The sequence below is a fragment of the Sarcophilus harrisii genome, chromosome 1 (genome assembly GCF_902635505.1).
Source record: "Sarcophilus harrisii chromosome 1, mSarHar1.11, whole genome shotgun sequence".
Lineage (NCBI taxonomy): Eukaryota > Metazoa > Chordata > Mammalia > Dasyuromorphia > Dasyuridae > Sarcophilus > Sarcophilus harrisii.
Window position 1 is genome coordinate 220,008,930 of NC_045426.1, and position 23,181 is coordinate 220,032,110.

Below are 23,181 nucleotides of genomic sequence, written 5' to 3' on the forward strand. Positions count from 1 at the left end.
CAGTGAGGCAATGGATTATAGGTACTGCACTACAGGACACCAGGTAAGAGATGTGGAGCCTAAGAAAGTGGGACAGATGGAAAGGTTATGGTTCCAAGAGGCACGGTTTTGGAGGAGAAACCTGTGATTCAGAGGCTGCCTTGTACTGAAACTGAATTCTGAGGTTGGTTTTTGTTGTTTTTGCTTTTGGTAACAGCAGGATCTGACCATAGTAGGAAGCATCAGGTGAGAGTAAGTGAAGGTCACTCCTGAAAGTCCCTTGTGCCACCCTCCTCCCACCCTAACTACCCAGCATTTGCTCCCTGTGATCAGCATCTGCTGGATCTATTGTAAAGGTAATTAAGCTGGATGGAAACAAGGCTGTGGGCTTACAGGAGATGATTCCACGGCCTCAGCCTACCAGCCATACATGTTCCAACAGGTTCTGTGGAACTGGAAGAAGCTCTTGCTTTGCATATTCTGAGACACTGGGAATAGGGGCGGAAGCATGGGCTCATCCGATTTCTTATTAATTACTAGCCCCTAGATCAAAGTGCCAACCTTCTGGTAATTTTTGACTTTCTGGTGAGCAATTGGGGAAGGGGGGCAGTAAGGCAACGTTTCTTCCTCTGGATCTGGAACATGAGTAAGTGTTTAGATACTCAGGCCCCTAATCCTCCATTCAACAGTCTCCTCATTGGTATCCCTGTCTCCCTCCTTTCCTTTCTACACATATTGCCAGTTTAATCTTCCTAATTACATCACTTTCCATCAAAAACTTTAATGACTATCCATTTCCTACTAAATAAAGTCCAACAAAACTCATTAGCCTGACATCTCAGGCCTTCCACAACTTCTGGTCCCAGACTTTCTTTCCATACCATATTTCCATACATCCCAAACTCTAGCAGCTCCAGGGGTCCTCAAAGTATAGCCCGTGGGCCAGATGGCCCCTCACCCAGGGCTATGAAGTTTCTTTATTTAAAGGCCCACAAAACAAGTTTTTGTTTTTACTATAGTCTGGCTCTCCAACAGTCTTACAGTGAACTGGCTGGCCCCCTATTTAAAAAGTTTGAGGACCCTGTGGCTAGCCAAACAGGGCTACAACTATTCATGCAATAAGTTTCCTCTATTTGTAATGCTGTCCCCACCATCTCTGCCTGTCAATTCCTACCTGTCCCTCAGTGCCTAATGTCAGCTCCTCAGGAAGATCTTCCTTCATTCCATCTGGAAGTGTGACCTCTTCCTGATCCTTCCTCACCTCCCACCTCTAGCATATAATTTGTTATTTTATCATTGACTCATATCATATTTTGTTGGATTCTGTTGGATTCATAATGGAATTATTAGAATACAAGTCTCCCCTTCTCCCATTTCCCTCTATTATTCTCTAAAGTAGAAGTTTTCAAAGTGGCTTCATGGAGGGAAAGGTCGACAAACCTCCTCAGACTTTGTGGAATGACTCCAAAGACCATATAATCCACCAAAAATGAGTGGGAAGATAAGTTGCATCTCACCCCACAAGAGTCAATCTTCTGGGTTGTTTGTCTCCAACATAATCACAGCTATTCTTCATCCATTACAGCCCAACACTCCCTTATTCCATCCTCTCCTACCATTCTTCAAATTCTCAACTCTCCCTCTTCTGCCATTGACAACCCCTGAGGGAAGTTATAATCTAATTGTTAACCAGGCATCCACAATAGTAGTTACCCAGGTGTTACTGGGAAAATATCAATCTTCTCCCCATCTCATCTGGTTAGGTATAGACAAATGTCTCATACTATATGTCATAATAAGCTTCAAAAGGTCACATAAATTAAATATAAAAAGTTATATCATAAGTGAATTAGAGAAGAAGAGAAAGAAATATCTTTCATGGGTATGAATAGTGGAAAAGTTCTTGACCAAATACGATATGGTGAAAATCACAAGAGAAAAAAATGGACAATTTTGAGCACATAAAATGTTTTTACACAAACAAAACCAAAAAAGTTAGAAGGAAAACTATTAATTGGGGGAAATTTTTTGTACAATTTTTTTGTAAAGTTCCATTATTCATCAAGATCTATAAGAAATTTACATAAAGATATAGGATCAGGAATAACCCAACAATAAATAAATGATCAATGGTTGTAAACAGGTAGTTTTCAAAAAAAGAAAGGCAAACTATCAACAACTATATGAAAAAGTGTTCTAAATCACACACACTTCCACTGTGTGTGTCCATTATGAGAATCAGCAAACCTGACTTTCCTTTCTCTAGTCTAACAGGACACTGACTTTATACCCATACCTGCCCACCAACAGAAGCTCCTTCTCTCCTGCTTGAGGTCTCAGCTTCCTCCAGATGTCCATAGTGAAAAGTGTGCTGCTACTATTGAAGATGGAAGTCAAGGAGGACATCAAGGCAGCCATCATGACAGCAATCATCAGTCCCCGAAGTCCTGATAGCATTGAGAAATAAAGGTCATGGTGATCAGGCAGATTAAACAACCTCTTCCTCCCCCCCCACTACTGTCAAACATAATTGGATCCACCTAGACCTTAAAGAGAACAAGAGGCTCTGATTCTAGTCCTAGATTTTCCAGTGACTTACTGTAGGACCATCAACAAGTCATTCATTCTCCCTGTATCATCTGCCTTTTTAACAGACAATGAAGTAATCTTTAAGGTACCTTCCAGCTCTGATGTTCTGTTATTGTATATTTTCTTTTCTTATGAGGCAGGCATAATAGGAACATTTTCTAAAAGACAACCAGAAACTTTAGAGAGGATTTGAGACTCATTAAAAGTCAGGCATTGGTAAATTAAGATTAGGACCACAGTTCAGATTCATCTCCAAGTCTGGATTTTTGCCTCCATTGTGCTTCATCTCTGGGTCTTAATTTTGTATTTATTACTTTAGGGGAAGAACAATTGGGATGAAGTTAGAAAATAAGGTATGGAGAGAAAGTTTGAGCCTGTAGAGGGCCTGGAATGTCAGCTAATGAATTTTGTTGGACTTTATCTAGTAGGAAACAAGAGCCCCCCACTGAGTCGGTTGGGGGTTGGGAGTGAGGCAAAGTAAGGTCAGAATTCTATCAAAAAAAACCAAAAACCTGAAGAAAAGATCTAAGAAAAGGAGACAATGGAGTGAGCCAGGCCCAAACAGAATTGGTGAGGTGACAGGCCAGGACCTGTGAGAAAAAGGAGGAGGAAGTAAAATGTAAGCTACCAGACCAAAGCCTGAAGGAGAGAAGAAGAAAATCAACAGGGAAAGAGTGAAATTGAGGAAGAATGAAGGAAAGAGAAATTCTAGTTAAAATGGAAAATAATAAGGGTTCTAGAAAAACTCAGTTCTCCTAATAAATACTCCAATAATGATTTAGAAGATACCAGATGAAACAATGATCAAGAACACCAAAGAGAAACAAACACCAGTAAACTTTTTTTATGTAGTACAGAGTACACAAGAAGAGGACTAGGAGCATGCAGGCATTCTGAGTCTGGATTCACTAGGAGAGCATGAAGGCAGATCAATTTCTGGGAAATGGGACCTGAAGTCAACGGGATTCTGGTCCTAAAATGTCAGCCACTTGGACAGTGTGGCACCTGATGGCAGCAGATATTTCATGAATTTTATTCTTATCAGAACTGGGGAAGAGAGAATTGAACACATACACACACACACATATATATACACACAGAGAGAGAATTTAATGTAGAAATAAATTAAATAGTGAATCATGACAGGGAAAGGAGAGAAGAGAAAGGAAGGTTTATGAGGGAAGATAAAGTTCGAGAAGGAACAGTCCCATGTAAAGCAAAGTGAACTTCATCTTTAAAGGAGAGATCATAAAGGGGACATTACACAGAAAGCAAATGCACAATTTTTATTACATAAAATTGGAAAGTTTATGCACATAGAAAACCAATATAGTTAGAATTGGAAGGGCAATTGGAAGGAAAATATCTTTACAAGCAGATTTTAGATTTAGAAAGCAGATTTTTCTGATAAAGATCTGATATCTTGGATATATAAAGATTGGAAAGTATAGAAGAATTAAAGTCATCCTCCAATATATAAATGGTTAAAGGATATAAGCAAGCAGTTCTCAAAAGAAAAAGGCAAACCATGAGTAATCCAAACCAATAATCAGAAGAGAAGTGCAAATTAAAAATTCTGAGTTTCCACTTCATACCATTAGGTTGGCAAAGATGACACAAAAAAGATGGCAATTATTGGAGGAAACTATGGGAAGACAGGAATATTAATGCACTATTAATGGAGTTGTGCATTGGTCCAATTATTCTGAAAAAGCAATTTGGAACCATATCCCCAAAAATCACTTAATTGTTCATATTCTTTAGCCTAGGGTTATTATTGTTGTTGCTGCTGCTGCTACTGTATTCCCCAAGAAAGTTCAAAAATAGAGGTAAAGAACCCATATATACAAAAATGTGTATAGTAGTACTTTTGTGGGAGCAAAACCCTGGAAACTAAGGGGGCACACATCAATTGGGAAATGGCTACATATATATATGAATGTAATAGTCTATATTATATCACAAAAATTACTAAAAGGATAGATTAAAAGGTATCTAGGAAAAATTAATTGAACTGACATGGAATGAAGTGAACATATCTAGTAGAACAAAATTTATGCAACTACAATGTAAAGGAAAACAAAGCAAATAACAAAGGAAAAGAATTTTCAAAGATTTAAGAACTCTGATTAAAGAAGTGACCAATCATAATGACTCTAGTAGAGTGATGATGAAGCATGCTTCCCCACTCTAGGCAGGGAGATGAATTAAGGATGCAAATGAGAAGATTTTTCAAATATAGTGAGGATGATTTTGAATTTGTTTTGCTTGACTATACATATTTGTTGCAAAAGGAGGCTTTTATCTTGAATGACAGGGAAAGTACCAGAATTGAGCTAGTGATGAAAAAAAAGTTAAGGAAAAAAAAATCCAAGAACATTTTTAAAAATATACAGATTAAGGGGACACACATATCACATATATATGACAGTGTTAGTATTATTGTGTTAAATTTAATGTATACTTAAGAAAATAAGCTGGATTACTTGCTGTTCACAATTTCATATATAATCTTTTTATTCTTTATATATTAAAATGTTCATGTTTATCAAGTTTTCTAATAAAAAAAAAACCTAAAAACTAAAAATATAGGCTAGGATTAGGATAATATCCAGGAGTCCTCAAACTTTTTAAATAGGGGGCCAGTTCACTATCCCTTAGACTGTTGGAGAGTCGGACTATAGTAAAAACAAAAACTTTGTTTTGTGGGCCTTTAAATAAAAAAAACTTCATAGCCCTGGGTGAGGGGGATAACCGTCCTCAGCTGCCACCTCTGGCCTGCGGGCGTAGTTTGAGGACCCCTGAATAGTCAATGAGGGACAGAAGATGGAAACCCTAAAGTTTGGGAAGAACCATAGATTCTTAGAATGCCAAAGCCAGTAAATGTCTTCAGAGACCTAAAGACCACTGGAGTTAACCTCATCTTGCTACAGATGCTACAGATCTGGATCTCAGATTTTTTGAGGTCCAGAGAGAGGAAATAACCTGTCCACAATCAAATTTCAAGTTACTGGTAGAATTAGAACCTAAGTCTTCTCAAGATCTAGGGGTGCTAGAGGCTGCAGCCTATGGTACTTTTCATATTTTCCAGGCTCAACTAAACTGAATTTCATTTCCCATATTTTCAGGTCTATAATGAAATATGTTAGATCAGATTTTTTTTAATTTAATTTAATTTTTTATTTATATGTAATTTATTGGAAGCAATTGGGGTTAAGTTACTTGCTCAGGCTCACACAGGCTCCCATAACCTGAGGCTGGATTTGAATTTAAGTCCTGATTTCAAAGCCAGTGCTTTATACATTTAACTCTTTGCTAAGTGCCAGGCACTGTTCTAGGTATTAAAATGCAAAGAAAAACAAAACAATCTGTATTCTCAAGGGATCGGTGAAAATATACATAAAAATAAACAAATATGAAATATATGCAAAGCAATATTCAGGGCAGGGAAGAAAGGGTAGAAGATTAACCACAAAGGGAATCAGGAAAGGTCCCAGGTAGAAGGTGTCTTTTGTACTCGTTCAGAACAAAGGATGAATAATAACAGCAGCACCTGAGCTGAAATTTGAAGGAAGTCAAGGATTCTAAGAAGGGGTGATGAGGAAGGGGTATGTGTCAGGAATGGAGGACAACTTATACAAAGGCAAAGAGACCAAAGATGGAATGGCATGTACAGGGTACATCAAGAAAGACAGTTTGTCTGGACCAGTGAGAGCATGTATATGTGGACGGGAGAGGAAACCTAATGTGCCTGGAAAGCTAAAATGGAATGAGGTTATTAAGGGTTTAAAATGACAAATAGAGGAGACTGTATTTTATTTTAGTTTCCCTGGGCAAGGTATTTGATGTGTTTAGATCTGTGCTCTAGGAATATCAATTTGGCAACTATATGGAGGATGGATTGGGGAGGGAAATAAGTACAAATAGGGAGATCAATTAGGAGACCAATGCAATAGGCCAGTGAGAGGTTATGAGCTCCCAAATAGAGTGGAGAGAAAGGAAGAGATTTCAAAGATATGAAAACACCCCAGTATTCTCTAATACAAGGAAACCCCAGAAATTCCCTGGTATTATGGATGGGAGATGATGGACTTAAAATCATAGAACATGAAAAAACAAATGTGACAGACTACTTTGCCTTTATGTTTTCTGTGGGTTATTACATTTTTAAATATTAGGTAGAAAATCTGTAATAATATGTGCTGGTTTATTTATCCCCTTCCTAATTTTATTGAAGATATTGGAACTATCTTCTTAGGAAATGATTAGATTAGAGTATGATCTGAGCTTCCCAAGTCCATCAGCAATATGGAGGCCTATTCATTCTGTAGTAAACTTGGGATAACAAGCTAGTGAAGGAGCTTGAGTCAGAGCACTCATGTGGACAAACACTAAATCGGGCATATTCTAGGAAAGATTCACAATTCTTCTAGTGCTAAGGAATGCTATTTCTCACTTAGAAAGAATGATGAAGACCAGGAGGACTGGGGAACTTCAGCTAATGATTAAGTTAAAAGTTAGGTAACCTCCAAATGTGGAATCAGTCATTCTTTTTGTGTTCTCCCCCCACTTCCCTTACCAATCATTTTTGTATCTACTTCTCTATGCCCATAATAGAATGTAAAATTCTTGGGGTCAGGAAATGCTTCCTTTTTGCCTTTGTTTACCCAAAACCTAGTGTATTGTAAGTTCCCCAATAAATACTCTTTGAATCTAGGTTCCTAGTGATCTATGATAATCCTATTCCTGGTATATCATTTTTATATTTGTATATTTTCTTTTCTATCATGAATAAATCCCACAAACTTGCTTTTGGTGTCTGAAATATGTGTAGGAACACAATAGCAGGTGAAAGGGGAAGAAAATTGGACATCTAGTTACAGTAAGAGTGGTAGAAAAAGGAAAAAATGGTAATTAGGGTTCAATATGGCAGGTTTTCAAATCCAAGGAGTCAGGTATGATCCAAGCATTCTGGGACTGAGGAAGTTGGTAGTTCTAGTTGGAGTAGAAAGATCAGGAAAGTTTGTTGATTTATAAAGGAAAAAACTCTGAGTCCATGATTAAAGTGTCCTGGACCCTACTTGGAAACTAAAAACTGGCTGAAATTGACAAGGCCTAATGACCAAAGTCAGATCTTTTATAACATAGATTCTCCCCTCCCCATCTCCCCCACTCCTTTTGTGGTCTGTGACCTGTGACTTGTGATTTCATTAATATGGGGAATTCAGGAAGAAACTTTTCACTCATGCAAATTGGAGACTGGAGCAAATTACTCACTTCTTGGGATCTTATCTATAAAATGAAGAATTTGGGCTATATGGCTTTTTAAGATCCCTTCTAACCTCGAAATCTGAGATCTTAATATGTGGCATGTAACTTAGATTTAACCAAATATAACTAGCATATAATACGGACTCAGGGAGCTGAAATGCTGAGAAAGGCTATATGACTTTTTTATGGACACATAGCTAGTGTGTGTCAGAAGCAGAACTTAAACCCATGTCTTCTTCATTCCCATCCCAGTCTTCTACTTACTATACCATCCTGCCTCCCCATACTGACGTCTAGAATATAAAATCACAGAAGATGGAAGCATAGAGTGTTAGCTCTAAGGGGTTCTTAGAACTCATTTAGTCTAAACCCTCTCTGCAGCATCCCTGATGGGTGACCATCCAGGTTCTGCTCAAATACTGTCAGTGATCAATAGGTTCAATACCCTCAAGAGATCATCTGTCTCATTGTTGAATAACCCTGATTATTAAGAAAGTTCTTCCTTTTAACTTCTAAGCATTGACAGGGCTAAGAGAGGATGACATCAGGGGGATATGTAAGTTGTAGGAGGAAAACAACAGATATCTGAGCCACTGAATTCTTTGTCTGATGGCTGAGCCAGCTTGAGAATGATGCTGATCAGGTCAGGAAAGAGCATCTTTCCTTCCAGTTTTACCCTCCCCACTTTCAACAGTCAAGTTGACTTCTTAAGACCATTTTAAAACTTTGCTTTGCATCCTTAGCACTTAACACAGAATCTGACACATGGTAAATACTTAATAAATGCTTGTTGACTGAATGAGTGATTTCACAGTCTACTCTGAGGCAAAATCCCCAATCTTTTCCCTTCCAATTGGTTAACTGTCCAAACCTGATATTTCCAAGTCAATCCTGAAGGACCAACTAGGTACTGTGGGGAACCTAAGGAGACCATGGCCAGATAGTAGCAGCTGCTGAGCAGCTATTCCCAACTGAAACCTCAAATAAATAAGCTGGGACTAAGGCCATGAACACTTTGCCTCTCCTCTTCTCAGCAAGCTATATAGTCTTTGGAAAATAAATACCAATTTTCTGGCCAGCTAGAATCTTCTAAACTAGGGCCATTTAGGATGCTTACAAATGGCTACGTTGGATTGTTGGGACAATCCCAGTGGGTGAGACTCCTACACAGAGGAAGCATAGCCTCAGCTCCACCCAGGCCACAAAACAATTAGGTGCTGAGCTGACTGGCCTGGCAAGCTCTGCTGGCTCCACCTGTGGCCGCCTTACCCATGGGCATCAACTCCATCACTAGTTTGGGGTAGGCGATGTTGGAGCAGCCCACTTCGGTCCCACAGGCCCTCAGGCACTCAGATGTCACTACACAGCCCACATCATCTGAAAAATAAGGTAATAGAGAATTAGAGTAAAGTAAAAATAAAAAAGAGAGAATATCCCATGGCAAGGTTCTTTCCCAAGAGTTATTATCCCTGATTCAGTGACTGTCCTTGAATTTATTCTTATTTTTAGAATAGACATTTTCATCTTAGTATGTAGGAATTCTTTTTTTTTTTTTAATTTTTTTTTTATAATTTTTTTTTTTATTTAATAGCCTTTTATTTACAGGATATATACATGGGTAACTTTACAGCATTAACAATTGCCAAACCTCTTGTTCCAATTTTTCACCTCTTACCCCCCCCACCCCCTCCCCTAAATGGCAGGATGACCAGCAGATGTTAAATATATTAAAATATAACTTAGATACACAATAAGTATAGTATGTAGGAATTCTACCTGCTTCTAACTTTCTTTCAATTCTATTACTTTCTCCCCCTACTTATTTACCCCCTTATTATCTCTCTTCAGATAAGTTTTTTTAATTGAAACTTTTTATTTTCAAAATATATGCAAGGATAATTTTTCAACACTGACCCTTGCAAAACCTTGTGTTCCAAATTTCCCCTCCTTTCCCTCACTCCTTCCCCATGATGACTCGTAATCCAATATATGTTAAACATGGTAAAAATATATGTAAATTGAATATAGGCATACATATTTATATTATTATCTTTCTGCGTAAGAAAAACAAATAATTTTTTTATCCTCTTCCTTATATCTAAGCTCTTGGTAGGTTAAGATGGACTAGCCCAATTTAGAAAAATGACACGGGCATAGTCATATGTAGCCAACTGAAGCTATAGCATTGATATCCATTTGTGGAAGATACATGATGCGTCAGTAGCAGAAGACCAGCATGAAAGATTGGGTCAGAATTATTTTTAAGGAAGTCAGTCTCTCCAAAGTAAGGAAGGAAAATCCCTCAGAGGCCAGGCAATATGGCAAAGCTTCCAGGCTCAGGATATTCTTGTTGCTTCAATCTTATTCTAGAAATAACAGATAGGCATGGCCAGCTTGACAAATCTGATCCCAATGTTCCAAACTGGGGTGGGTGAGAGAGTAGATAAATTATACTTCTAAATGATAAAGGTCACAGACCCTAATTCTGCCCCTGTCATGGTTGTGCCATATGATGCTGGGGAAAAAAAAAAATCTGCCAATCAAAAAGGATAATGCTAAGTTTTTCCAATGCTGTCCTAAAATATCACTCATAAAAATCAAGCTTCTAGTCTTGTGCCATCATCAAAGTATTATAAATGTCAACCAACAATGCAAACTGAAAAGGATTACAAGGGACAAGAGAAATCCCTCATAAAGCAGGGATTGTTTGAGGCGCCACAATTGGTAAAGCTTTGTGGAGATTCTTGTGGTCTAGGCATGCAGCTTAGCAAAAACCCATTGTCCATGCAATAACCTTGGGGTTCAAAAGTGAGGCAAACATTCCAGTGTAAATAAACATGAAGGTGGATGGGGGAGGTTAGACAATCTTTTTTGCTAGGAAGAGAGGAATGCTACACATTTGGCAAAAGGATAAAATGAGGATAGAAAAAAAAAAAGAATTAGCCCCAGATCTGACAAAGATCTGCAACCCAAGGGTAAGGACAATTCAATCCAGAGACTCCAGAGTGCTCCAGATCATTATCTGCAAATGGGGTCTTCACTGATAACATATCTCAGAAGGAGAGGTCTTCCCTTGTTATGAATTTTTGCTTAGGCTGCATATTTTTTGTTAACTTGTAATATGCTTTTATTTTTCATATATTACAGGAGTCATCATCTTTAATATAATTCAACAACATTATTAAGAACCCACTATGGTGTAGGACACAACACTAGATGTTAGAAACAAAAATTAAATGGTCCGCATTTAATTCGTTCACATTTCTCTGTCTTCCTTTAATTTCTTCTACTCCAATCAAACTTTAACATTTTTAAAAATTTATTATTTATTTATTTTAAACATTCTTTTCTTTTTAAATGTTGAGTTCCAAATTCTCTCTCCTTTTAAGTTGCATTTTCTATCTGCAAAGTGCTTTAAAGTCATTATTAGTCAACTCTCTTAGCATCTCTCTAAGTTTAGTATTATTTATATAAGGAAAGAGAAGTCTAAATCCAATGAATAACCTGCCCCATGCCATCCATTGGATAAAGTTGTGTGCATCTAACTCTTTTTATCCAGACCACAACTAATAATAAATTTACTTCCCTCTCAGCACCCATCTTCTGGTCCTCATATCATAAAATTTTCACCCTATTCTCTGCCCACAGATTGATCCCTATCACAGTTAGACCAGAGTAGAGATGGGCTACAAAGAGATGAATCAGATCATCCTGTCTCCTCCTTTATGAACTCAAAGGACACACCAGAATACTTCACCTGCCAGTTTGCCATGTTATCCAAAATTTCACTCTTGAAACTCGATTCTTTTTGGTTAAAATTAGAAGTATCCAATTCAAAATTCAATTCAATATTTATTAATACTCAAGTCAGATTCTCTGGCATCTTTCTTTAAAAGGCAACATTTTTCTAGCAAAGGTGACTTTTAGGCTCAGATTTCAATTAGTATTGCCCTTCTTGCACTTTTTCTCTTTCACTCTTGCAGGTCTCTGACGAGATACTTCTCTTCCTTCTCCTTTATTTATCCAAAGCCTACCGAATCTTTAAGGCCAAAAGTCAAGTACTCCTTTTTGTACAAAGCTTTGATGTCGATTGAAAGTGGTCTTTCTTTTGAATTCTTATAACACTGATTGTCCAAGTTATTCATTTTCATATTCAGTCATATCCTACTTTGCATTATTCTTTAATTGTTTCAGATGTCGAGTCTTGTGCCCTCCAAAAGAATATTTACCCAATGAGGTTGGAGACTACATCTGACTCATCAGAAGGTAGTGTGGTATAAGAGGAAGAGTACAGATTAAATCAGGGAGCATAAATTCAAATCTCGTCTGTTATTTGTATGCTAACTGTATGATTCTAGGCAAATCTCTCTGGGTCTCAGTTTCCTAAGTTGTAAAATGAGAGAGTTTGGCTAGATGGTCTCCTTTCTCTATCTCTATTATTATTCACCCACAATTCAACTGACAATTCACAATAAATGACAAAAAGTCTCATGTACAGCAAGTGTTCAATATCTTTGTGTTGCCTCGAGAATTATTTGGAGAATATTTCTGTTCAAGATGTCTCCATTATGGGATACTAAACTCAAAACAAATCCTGCTAGTGAATCCTCCTTTGGGAAAGATGATACTTTTGAGCAACTGTCTGTTTGTGGACTCCTTAAACTTCCTGGTCTGTCTCTCATTATATCCACCTGGCAGTATGAAAAGTAAACAGGCTGAGTAGAATGTCTGACCTTTCCTCCCCTGCCCTCCTAATCCCCAAAGACTAAATAAGGCAAAGAAAAGCTAGATCCTGACTCCAGGAACTCTGCTCTCCATAGTATAGGGGAAGTAGGTAAACCATGGGGCAGGGAAATTGCAGATAGTAGATGATAAGACTAATGATCAAGAAAAAGACCCAGACTCAATTAAGGAGAAATGACTTCTGGAATCATCACCATAATATTTTTTAGAGCTAGAATCAGGACTCAAGCTTTTAACCAAATGAGTCTGGATATGGAACATTGTTTCTATTTTTTTATTTTTAAAATGTATTTTTTGGTTTTGTTGATTGTGTTTTCTTCATCTTTTTATTTATTTCTTTAAAAAAATTTTTTTTTGGTTATATGAGATAACTTTCCCTGAGGCAGAATAATACAAGGAGATATTTATGTGATGTAAAAACAAAAAAATGTCACTAAAAGTTATTTTTCAAAAAATCAATCAGGAACCCTGTATTGAAAATAGGTGATGACAGTGAATAAAGCACTAGGCTTGAAGTGAGTCAAGTCTCACTAGCCTAGCAATCATTTAACCTTTGTTTGCCTTAGTTTATTCAAATGTAAAATTGGGATAATCTCTTTTGAAATATCAATTGAATATCTATTGAAAAGGGTAGTTGTTATCAAGTAAGATCATATTTGCCAAAAGCACTTAACCCAGTGCTTGTCACTTTTTTTTGTGGTTGCTCCATCATATCTAACTCCCATTTGGGATTTTCTTGGCAAAGTGGTTTCCCATTTCCTCCTCTTTATTTTACAGTTAAGAAAACTGAGTAAAACAGGTAAATGACTTGCTCGGGGTTACATGTTTAGTAAGTGTCAGAAACCAGATTTGAATTCATGAAACTGAATTCAAGAGAATTCAACAAGAGAAGAAAAGAAAATAGTTTCTGCCTTCTTGGAGCTAAAAGTTTGGGATTTAGGAAAGTGTAATAGAGACTGGGATGTGATCAAGGGATAAAAGTTGTGTGTTAAAGAAGGAATAGGAATAAACCAGCAATCACTATTCATTCACCTCTCCCTTTGGAGATAGGGCAGAGGGAAAATGGGATAGAGGAGAAGTAAGAGACAAGGAAGTAGAAGTGGGAAGGAATAAGAGAGAAAGAAGAGAAAGAGAGAAAAGGGGGTGGAATGTATTGGGGAAAGAAGGAACGGAGGCAAGGAAGCCAAGTAGGGGATTGTTAGGGAACAGTAAACAAGAACTGAACTGTGTATCACCTAGCAAGCCTTCATGTTCCAGGTGTCTGAGCTTAGCTCAGTGGGTGGAGGCAACTGATTACAGATCCTAACTGGGACACAACCAACCCCCTGGGCCGGGCTCAGTTTCATGGTGTTCACTGGGCCCAACCCTCCCTCAGAGGGAGCAGAGTCATTGGGCATCTGGCTTAGAATCACAGAGTCATTAAATTTTTTAATTTATTTATTCAACCAATTAAAATGTGCCTGGCACAACACACTGCCTCCTTTATTCTTGTGCAGGGCATTTATTGCTGAACAATGAAAAAAAAATACATTTTCAAACAACAATAATAAACAGATGCATCCAAACACAGAAACTCCCATTGCAGTATCCAATGGAGGGGAAGAGGAGGAGGAGACTTAATTGGTGCTAAGGTTAGAATATAGAAGAATGGGCTTTGAGTAGGGTAGGCCAAACACATTCCTAAAAAGCCAGGATACTAAGAGATGTCTCCAGCATTTCAGAATGGGACAGGTCTTGGTGCAATTAAGTATATTGAGATAAACTGAGCTAGAGATTAACCAAAATGGAGAAGGGCTTTGAGAACATGCCATATAAGGATCATTTGAAAGAACTAGGAATGTTTAATCAGGAAAAGAGAAAACTAAGAGTGAGCATTACTGCTTTGTTTAGTTGAAGGTCTGTCAATTGGAAAAGGGATTAGGTTTGTTTGTTCTGTCCTCTGAGAACAAAACCAGAGGCAATAGGTAAACGTTAAACCGGCAAATTTAGGCTTGATGTTAAGAAAACCTTCCTAATAATTAAAGCAGCCCCAAACTGAAAGATGCTACCTTGGGAGATGACAGGTTTCCTACCATTGTAGGTCTTCAATGAACCGGATAGGTGTGTTATAATAGGGATTTCTTTCTAATATGAATTGGACTAGTTAGATTAGCCGTGATCTTGACCTAACTCTATCTGATTTCCCCCTCCATGAATGACTCAGATAATTAGGATCATAAATGATCTTAGATTTTAAACAAAAAGAGACTTTGGAGATCATTTATGGCAACTCCCAATTTTATAACAATGAAACCAATGCATGGGTGATCAAAAGACTTGCCCAAGATCACTCAGGCACAAAATAGCAGACCTAGGATTTGAACTTGAATATTTCCTCTGTATGACTTCTAAGGATCCTGGTCATAATCCCATTTGTGAGCAAGTTTCCTTTTGAGATAAAAGAAGCTTTGAAATTCTAGTAACATGGCTAGAGAATGACCCTAAGACATAACTATCATAACTATTACATATGGCGAAGTGACCCCCATTGGGTCACTTCACCTATCATATATTCCAATATTAGAGATAGCACCCTCACATGGCATCTTCAAACCTAATTTTGTTGTTTAGTTGTGTCTGATTCTTTGTAACCCCTTTCTGGGTTTTTCTTGGCAGAGACTGGATTGGTTTGCTATCTCCTTCTCCAATTCAATATACAGAAGAGGAAACTGAGGAAGCCAGACTTAAGCAACTTGCTCCTGTCTGAGGCCATATTTAAATTCCTGCAGTCTCCCTGATTGCAAGCCCAGCATTCTATCTACTCCCTGCTTCATTTAGCTGATCAAACCTGATTTGGAATCACAAATTTGGAATTGAAAGGAATTTTAGAGATTATTTAGTCTGACTCTCTCATTATAAAGATAAGGAAATTGAGGCACAATTGTCTATGAATAAAAATACATAGAACTGGAACCCAGGCCTTTTGCTTCTGATGCCAAATTTTAATTTCTAACATTCCCTTTCTATGATTCCAGGAGGGAGGACTCAGTATAAAAGATTCATAACATTTTAAGGTTAGGAGAAATTGCAACATTTAGAATCTTCAGTATCCAATTCAAATCTTTATTTTTATAGATTATTTGCTTAGAGAGAGGAAGAGACTACTCAAGATTAGTCACTTAGTATCATTGTAGGGGTGAGATCCCAAGTCTTTTTAATCTCAGAATCCCAGTCCAAAACATTTTCATTTCAGGCAGTAAGTTGGTCAATAAACAGTTATTAAGCACATGCTATATACTAGCCACTGTACTAAGCACTGAGTATACAAGGAAAGGCAAAAGCAGTCCCTGCTCTTAAGGAGCTCACAAATAGGAGAGATTCCAAGCAAACAAATCCATGCAAACAAGTTATATACAGATAAATTGGATGTAATCAATAGAGGGAAGGAACTTGTTAATTAACAAACATCAAGAAAGGCTTCCTACAGAAGGTGAGATTTTAGCAGGGACTTATAGGAAGCCAAAGAACAGGGAATAAGCTCCACCTCTTTCTTCCTTTTTTCTTTTTCATAATATTTGTCACTTTCTGCTCCTTCTTTCAGGATGGTACAGATTCTTGGGAAGATGGTAGTGGGAGGCAAACATACACACACACACAAACACACAGAGTAAGCATCCAGGACTCTTGGATTAGTCTAGTGCTTTATTTTTCCTCACAACATACTGCTTATTCATCTAACTTCCAAATCCATCATCAATCCTTCACAAGTCTCTGGATCTGGTTCCATATCAGGAGGAGCTAGAAGGAGGTAACATGGGTCCCTGCCCTCTTGAAGCTCATCACATGTAGTTCAATGTCTTCTTCCAAACTAGCTTTGTCATTAGTTTGAGGAGGGACAGCCCAAAAAAGCAGGTCCATTTTTAATGGGCTTTTCTAAGGCTCTGGCCAATTAAACCCCTCCCTGCCCAGGCAGCTGTTTAAAGGAGGCTCTAGCCATCAGATGTGGCAGCTGCACCACCCCATAACCCAGAGCCCTCAAGCTGCAGAGACGCCAAGTCCTCTGTCCAGGTAGCTGAGCTTGTTCTGAAGCTGAGGAAAGACTGCCCTTAGGGGACCCACCCTAAGAATGTGCTCCCCCTAAAGTGATGACCTTCTGAGTCCTCCATAAAGGAGTTAGCTTCCCTTGTGTAAATGTATTGAGATAGCAAGACTGAGACAAATGTGGACCACCTTAGGATTGGAGAACTGATCCGAATGCTTAGTCTTTAGTTTTTTCCAGTCATGTCTGATTCTTTTTTTGTTGTTGTTGTTGTTTGTTTATTTTCTTTTTTTTAAACAAAGATAATTTTCTTCTCCAGCTCATTTTAGAGATGAGGAAATTGAAGCAGAGGTAAGTGACTATCCTAAGGTCACACAGCTTTAAAAGATCTGAGGCCACATTTGAACTCAGGTCTTTCTGATTCCAGGCTCAGCACTCTTTCCACTTACCACCTAAAAACAACAAACCCAAACATGGAAACTCCCAGTACAGGATCCAATCAAGGGAAGGGGAGGAACTTACTTGGTCCTAAGGTTGGAATAGAAAAATGGGTTTTGACTAGTGCAGGCCAAGCACATTCCTAAAAGACCACTATACTAAACTGAGTCTCCAGCATTTCAGAGTGTGACAGTCTTGGTGCCTCACTCTAGTACATTGATAAGCTAGAGAGTAACCAAGATGGGGAAGAGCTTTGAGACCATAGAAGGATCCTTTGAAAGAACTAGGCATCTAGTAGCAGCATCTAAGGTGATACAATCATAAAACTTTGTTGCTGGAAGGATTCTTAAGTATCATCCAATCCAATAATCCAACTCCCATTTTAGAGATAAAGAAACTGAGGAAGGTGACTGGTCTTCCCTACCACAGGGAACCAAATTCAGAACCAGGTTTCCCAATTTGAAGACCACTGCTCTTTCAACTTTACCATTCTAACTGCCATTGAGAAATCATATCATAGATCATCTTTGGGAATTAATGAAAACAGTACAGTAAATCTTTCTTGTGGCTCTGCATCTGGTGCTATGTTTGGTTCTGTGGGAATGCCAAGAGTGGAAGCCCTTAAGAAATTTATGATCTGGTGGCAATAACACAAACCAAAACATCAGTGGAGTCGTGGAAAGTCCTGGAGGGAGACTTCGAGATCTAATCAGAGGTCTAATCTTGGTTTTGCTTGTTACTGCCAAACTATAATTTTTATTGTCACTTCCTCTCTCTCTGAGCCCATCTCTTCACCTATAAAATTCCAGGATTGTTGGAATTTTCAAATGAGGAAACTGAGGCCCGGAGAGATTCCTTAATGTAAGCTCTCTCGGTCTAAGATAAAACATACTCCAGAAGGTACCGTACGGTCTACAAACCAGCCCTAGCTTGTGCGTGGCAGAGAACAAGTGAAGTGGGCTGGCTGGTCTTGGTCTGGAAAGGCTTTTAAGAGGAGGTGGGATCTGCTAAATCCCCAGCAGCCCTATCAGATTTCCTCCCCGAAGGTAGGGGCGTTGCGGGGAGGAAGAGATCGTCAAAGATTGGTGCCCGGAAGGGACAGTGGAGGAGCTGAGAAGCAAGTTGGGAGGTGTTAGGTGAACTATCCCCGTGGGTTTCGGGAATGGGGGCGCTCAGTCTCTTCCCTCCCATCCCTTGGGAGCTCAGACACGGCGGGAGACACCGGGGATGAATCAGCTTCCTGCGTCCCAGCACAGAGCCAGATCGACACGCACCTGAGCGCGCGGATGCCAGCCCGAGGGGGCAGGGCCATCGTTGCACGTGACCCACCCCCCTCCGCAGGTGGGGCCAGGCGGGGCTATGACTCATGCGGCTCCGCCGCCCGCTCCTCCCCTCTCGGCTGCTTCCGACTCGTTCCCGGCCGCTTGTCATTCGCGCCGCTTTACCTGAGCAGCTCCGCTCTGCCTCCCGGTCGCCCGCCTGCCCGATCAGCCGCCGGGTCCCAGGTTGCTGGAGAGAGCTGGGGTAAAAAGGAAACTTCCCCACCTACCCATTCGCTTATCCATCCGGAGGCGCCCGAGACGGCCTTCTCCCCCAACTTCACCACTCACCTCTTCCAAGGATTTCCCGGCACTTTGGAGTGCTTGGAGATCCAAGCGCAGGCCGTGCTGGCTCCTGGGCGTATTGTTGGGGGTTTTATTTATGTTGGGGGAAGGGAGGAGAGAGAAGGCCGGAGGAAGGGAGAAGACTAGCTTCCGGCCACCGGCGCCTGAAAGCCCCCGCGCCCCCCCCCCCCCCCCAGGTTTCTGAGTCATTTGATCCCCAAGCTAACCCTTCTATCCTGGATTCTCCTTTCCTCAAGCCCTTATTCACACTCTCCGCAAGCCCTTATTCACACTCTCCGCAAGCCCTTATTCATACTCTCTGCCTCTTTCCCCACACAGGTTCCCTATGGGCAGAATGCAGGTGAAGCCTGTGTGTGCCAACCACCACTTGTCCTGCTGGGTCATCGCTGGGGAATCAGGCATCTGAGCTCAGGATCCAAGGAGCAAGAAAGAAGGAGGGGGAGAGAAGAGCGTCTTTGGCCTCTGGGAAGTTCTATAGACTAGAAGCCTGAAGCTCCCCCTCCTTCCCCTAGTTTAAATCTGCTCGAACACCAACCACCCCTTCCTCCTGTCCTCACTTGACTAGTGGCTGTGCCAGGGGCACAGGGGGCACAGGGGCTGTGCCATGGCGTATTCTCAGGTGCAGTGCTTGGACGACAGCCACGTGAATTGGCGTTCTAGCGAATCTAAACCTGAATTCTTCTATAGTGAGGGGCAGAGGTTGGCCCTGGAAGCCCTGGTGGCTGATGGCCCCGATGCCTTCTATGAAGTTCTCAAGAAGGAGAATATTCGGGACTTCTTGTCTGAATTGGAGCTCAAGAAAATCCTGGAGACAATTGAAGTCTATGACCCAGGGTCTGAGGATCCCCGGGAACAAAGAGGTCTCAGTGAGGGCTCTGGGCCCATTGATAAAGAAGAGGATGGAGAGGGAGGTGGTGATGCTGATGCTGATCTGGTTCCTTCCTTGGAGTACTGGCCACAAAAATCAGACCGATCTATCCCACAGCTGGACCTTGGTTGGCCTGATACCATTGCCTATCGTGGGGTGACCCGTGCCAGTGTGTATATGCAACCTCCCATTGATGGACAAGCCCACATCAAGGAGGTGGTCCGGAAGATGATCAACCAGGCACAGAAGGTGAAAAGGGATGGGGAATCCTGAGGGTGAGAGAGATAATAATAGCTAACAGATATGTAGGCTTTGAAATTTACAGAGCTTTGCAGATATCTCATTTGATCATTACAACTGTGGGAGATAGGTGCTATTTTGCCTCATTTTACAGATGAGGAAATTAAGGCACACAGCAATAAAGTGACTTGCTCAGGATCACAGAACTACTTGAAGTCAAATTTGAACTTGTCTTTCTGACTCTTGTCCTAGGACAATTTTCACTTTGTCATCTAGCTGCCTTTCAGGAAAGATAGGACTCTTGGATTTATTTATTTAATTTGTTTTGTTTTGTTTTGTTTATTGTATGTCAGTGAGAGAAATGTTTCCCATAGAGATCAGAAGACAGCAGGACATACCTTTCAGCTTTAGGACATTGAAGGAAAGGAAGACACAGTAATCTTATAGCCTGAGGGAATATTTGGTAGTCAGACAAAAAAGATGAAGAATCAAATTATCTTTGAACTAACTACTTTCAACTGTTTCCTACTCCCCTTTTGCGTTAAGATGCCTGGGATGCCTTTTCAAATATTTTTGTTAATTCATATCAGCTTTCTTTTCCTTTCCAAAAAGGTTTCCCGAGGGAAGAATTCAGTAGCTGGACATACTTTGCCTTTGGGCAGCGTGTGTGTGTGTTTTTCTCTATGACATAGTGAATAGTAAGAAAGATCCTGCCTACGCAGATGAGTCTTTGATGAGACCAGGGTGGGCGTGGGTATGATTCAGATCATGGGAAGGTTTGGATTATGATTAGGGGCCAGAAATTTCCCTACTATGCCCCTAAGCATGTGATTTAGATACAAGAAGACAGTTTTAAACAAAAAATAGACAAACCCATCCTATTTGTGTCTAAGATAAAGGATACTGTGATCTTAGAAAAAATTATGGGCTAAGGGATTGGGAGGTCTAAGGTTCAAGTTCACACATTGTCTTTTCGGTCTGTGCAATCTGAGGAAGTCACTTGACTTCGCTGGTCCTTCATTTCTCCTTGGGTAAACTTTAAGATCTGAGTCTACTTTTGGATCCAGGTTATTTGGTGCTGATTTGGCATTAACAGGCTAATGTTTTATTGCTGAATTGAGTATTGGACAAAGGTAGTGAATTGCTAGGTAGGAAGATTCAGATTTTAGCAAAGGACGGTTAGGCTAACTCTTTGTAGAAACTTAGAGTTGAAAGAAACAAAGATAATTTGGCTCCACCTCTGCAGGCAAGGAGGGGAATGAAGCATGAGGCAGATTTAGCTTCTCTTCAATTTACTTATGCTACTCAGCTCAAAACACAAACTCCTTCAATTGAGCCCTGAGTTTTTGTTTTATTTTTAGCTCTCAGAAGATATTAAGTAGTTTCCAGAGCCTGCCTCACACTTGTGTGTGTGTGTGTGTGTGTGTGTGTGTGTGTGTGTGTGTGTGAATGCTCAACATTGTCCTTAGGCTATTAAACAGGGCAGTCCACTTAAAACAGGTCTTGCTTCAGCCTTGTCTGGCTGTAAATGAGCTGCTATTTTGATCACATTTACACTTAGTCAAAAGAATGAGAGCTGCCAGACCCCTTCAGGATCATTCAGTCTACTCCCTTTATTTTTACAGATGAGCAAACTGAGGTCCAAAGTAGGTCACACAAGTACAGAGTGGCAAAATGGGGTTTTTCTTCTTCTAAATCCAGATTTCCTTCTTCTAAATCCAATGCTGTCTCATCTACATACATCCTGGTGCTTCTTAGAGATTGGTGTCATCCTAAGCATAGAACTTTGATGCCTCTTAGGCCATTTTTGAGCCAAGGGCTAATGACTTTACTCACGGGTGAAAGTTGGTATGTTTTTGGTCTAAAAATTGGGGGAAGAGTGGTGCAAAGCTGAACTCTGTTGTGTTGACACCTTTTTGGTTGACTGAGAATTAGACTGGGAATAATCCCTGGATAGACCTGTGACTGAGGGGCAGAGCAAAGAATAGCAGGAGCAGATGAGAAAAGAATTCTCTGCCCCAAGTTTGTGTCTGTTGTGGCCTAGGCTTTTCAGTTCTCTCTGTTTTGATTTTGGAGAAAGGAATAGAGAATCTGGAGCATAGACTCTGGAAGAATTCATATCTCCCTTGTCACTGAAGGGCAGCCTAAAAGTCCAAAGGCTTCTCTCAGCAAAACTGACCTGTTTGATGTTTTACACCAGCCTCTTCTCCTTGGATCCCCATAAAAAAAGAAGTTTGATTTCCATCAAAAAAAAAAAAAAAAAAAAGAAAGAAAGAAAGAAAAAAGGCTTGGTTTTGCCCTATTCTCCTTATGAATATTAAAAGCCTTTCCTCCTTTCTTTTCCTCCCCCCAAAATAAGGAAGAAATGAGAAATTATCTCTCTTAACTTGGAATTCTGAATTAGAGAAGGGAAGGGAAATATTGTGGTATTAGGCTCTAGGCAGAGGAGAAAGAGCATGCCGATTATGACCTCTAAGAAACCTTCCAGTTCCATTTTTCTGTGAATTCCTTTAGACTATGCTGATAGCCTCCAATCCTAATTCCATTGTTATAATAGGAAAGCCAGCTCTAGAGGAAACTCTGGTCTGGATAAGTGGAAGGTATTGGAGTAGAGACTGCTAGTTCCTCTTCTGGTTTGTGATCAATTTGATGGTTATAGAATCAGTTTTGAAACTGGAAGAGACCCTAGAAGTCATCTAGTCTGACTCCCACCCTCCCCCCAATTTTATAGATAAGAAAGTTGAGATTCAGATAGGTGAACTAACATCTAGATAGTTAGCAGAGTTGGAATTCAAAACTCAAATTCTCTGACTTCAAATCCAGTACTTTCACTGAGCTATATTGCCTCCCTTCTAGGACCCCTGCTAGGGTATTACTCAGATTCAAAATGACCAGGATTAATTTTCTACCAAGTCTAATAATCAAAGGGTGATCTGACCTGGAAACTGCCCTTTAAAGGGCAGTTTAGGAAACTAGGGGCCTCTTTTCTCAGCTATTAGTGATTCAGTGGCCAAAAAAAAAAGCAGGACTATAAAGTCAAGCTGCAAACTCAGCTTTGGAAATTGAATTCAGAGTCCTAGTATGTCTCAGACAGACAGACACATGGATGATGGAGCTAGATAGAGGAAGCCTGAGGCCTGTGGGAGGTTATCTTTGGTAGCAACTTTCCAGGTGACAACTTAGTTCTGTTCCACCCCAGTAATCAGAGTAGTTGTAACCTGGCTGCCATTAATACCAGGCTCCAGAGAAGTGACTGGTATCTAGCCTTTGTGTGGGTAAGACAGGTTAACAAAGATTGAAATTGTCCCCAGACAGGCAGGGGGAGGTCAGATAGGCCATTCAAGTGTCTGTCGGCAGAGAACATGAAACTTGTGGGAAGAGAAGGGTACATCATTGAGTGATATGGCTAA

General features: G+C 40.0%; 2 protein-coding genes across 2 annotated transcripts in view; one reads left to right on the forward strand and one right to left on the reverse strand.

Moving 5' to 3' along the window:
• Positions 1-23,181, reverse strand: part of SLC5A10 (solute carrier family 5 member 10) — a 176,224-nt gene that overhangs the window by 27,032 nt on the left and 126,011 nt on the right. Inside the window, exons 10-11 of the mRNA XM_003761323.3 lie at positions 9,109-9,216; positions 2,276-2,426 (exon numbers count right to left, since the gene is read on the reverse strand). Of these exons, the coding sequence (XP_003761371.1) occupies positions 2,276-2,426; positions 9,109-9,216 (259 nt within the window). The remainder of the gene's footprint in view (positions 1-2,275; positions 2,427-9,108; positions 9,217-23,181) is intronic.
• FAM83G (family with sequence similarity 83 member G) overlaps positions 18,076-23,181 on the forward strand; it is a 60,185-nt gene continuing 55,079 nt past the window's right edge. The window contains exons 1-2 of the mRNA XM_012542660.3: positions 18,076-18,562; positions 18,982-19,780. Coding sequence (XP_012398114.2) covers positions 19,268-19,780 — 513 coding nt within the window. The 5' untranslated portion in view covers positions 18,076-18,562; positions 18,982-19,267. The remainder of the gene's footprint in view (positions 18,563-18,981; positions 19,781-23,181) is intronic.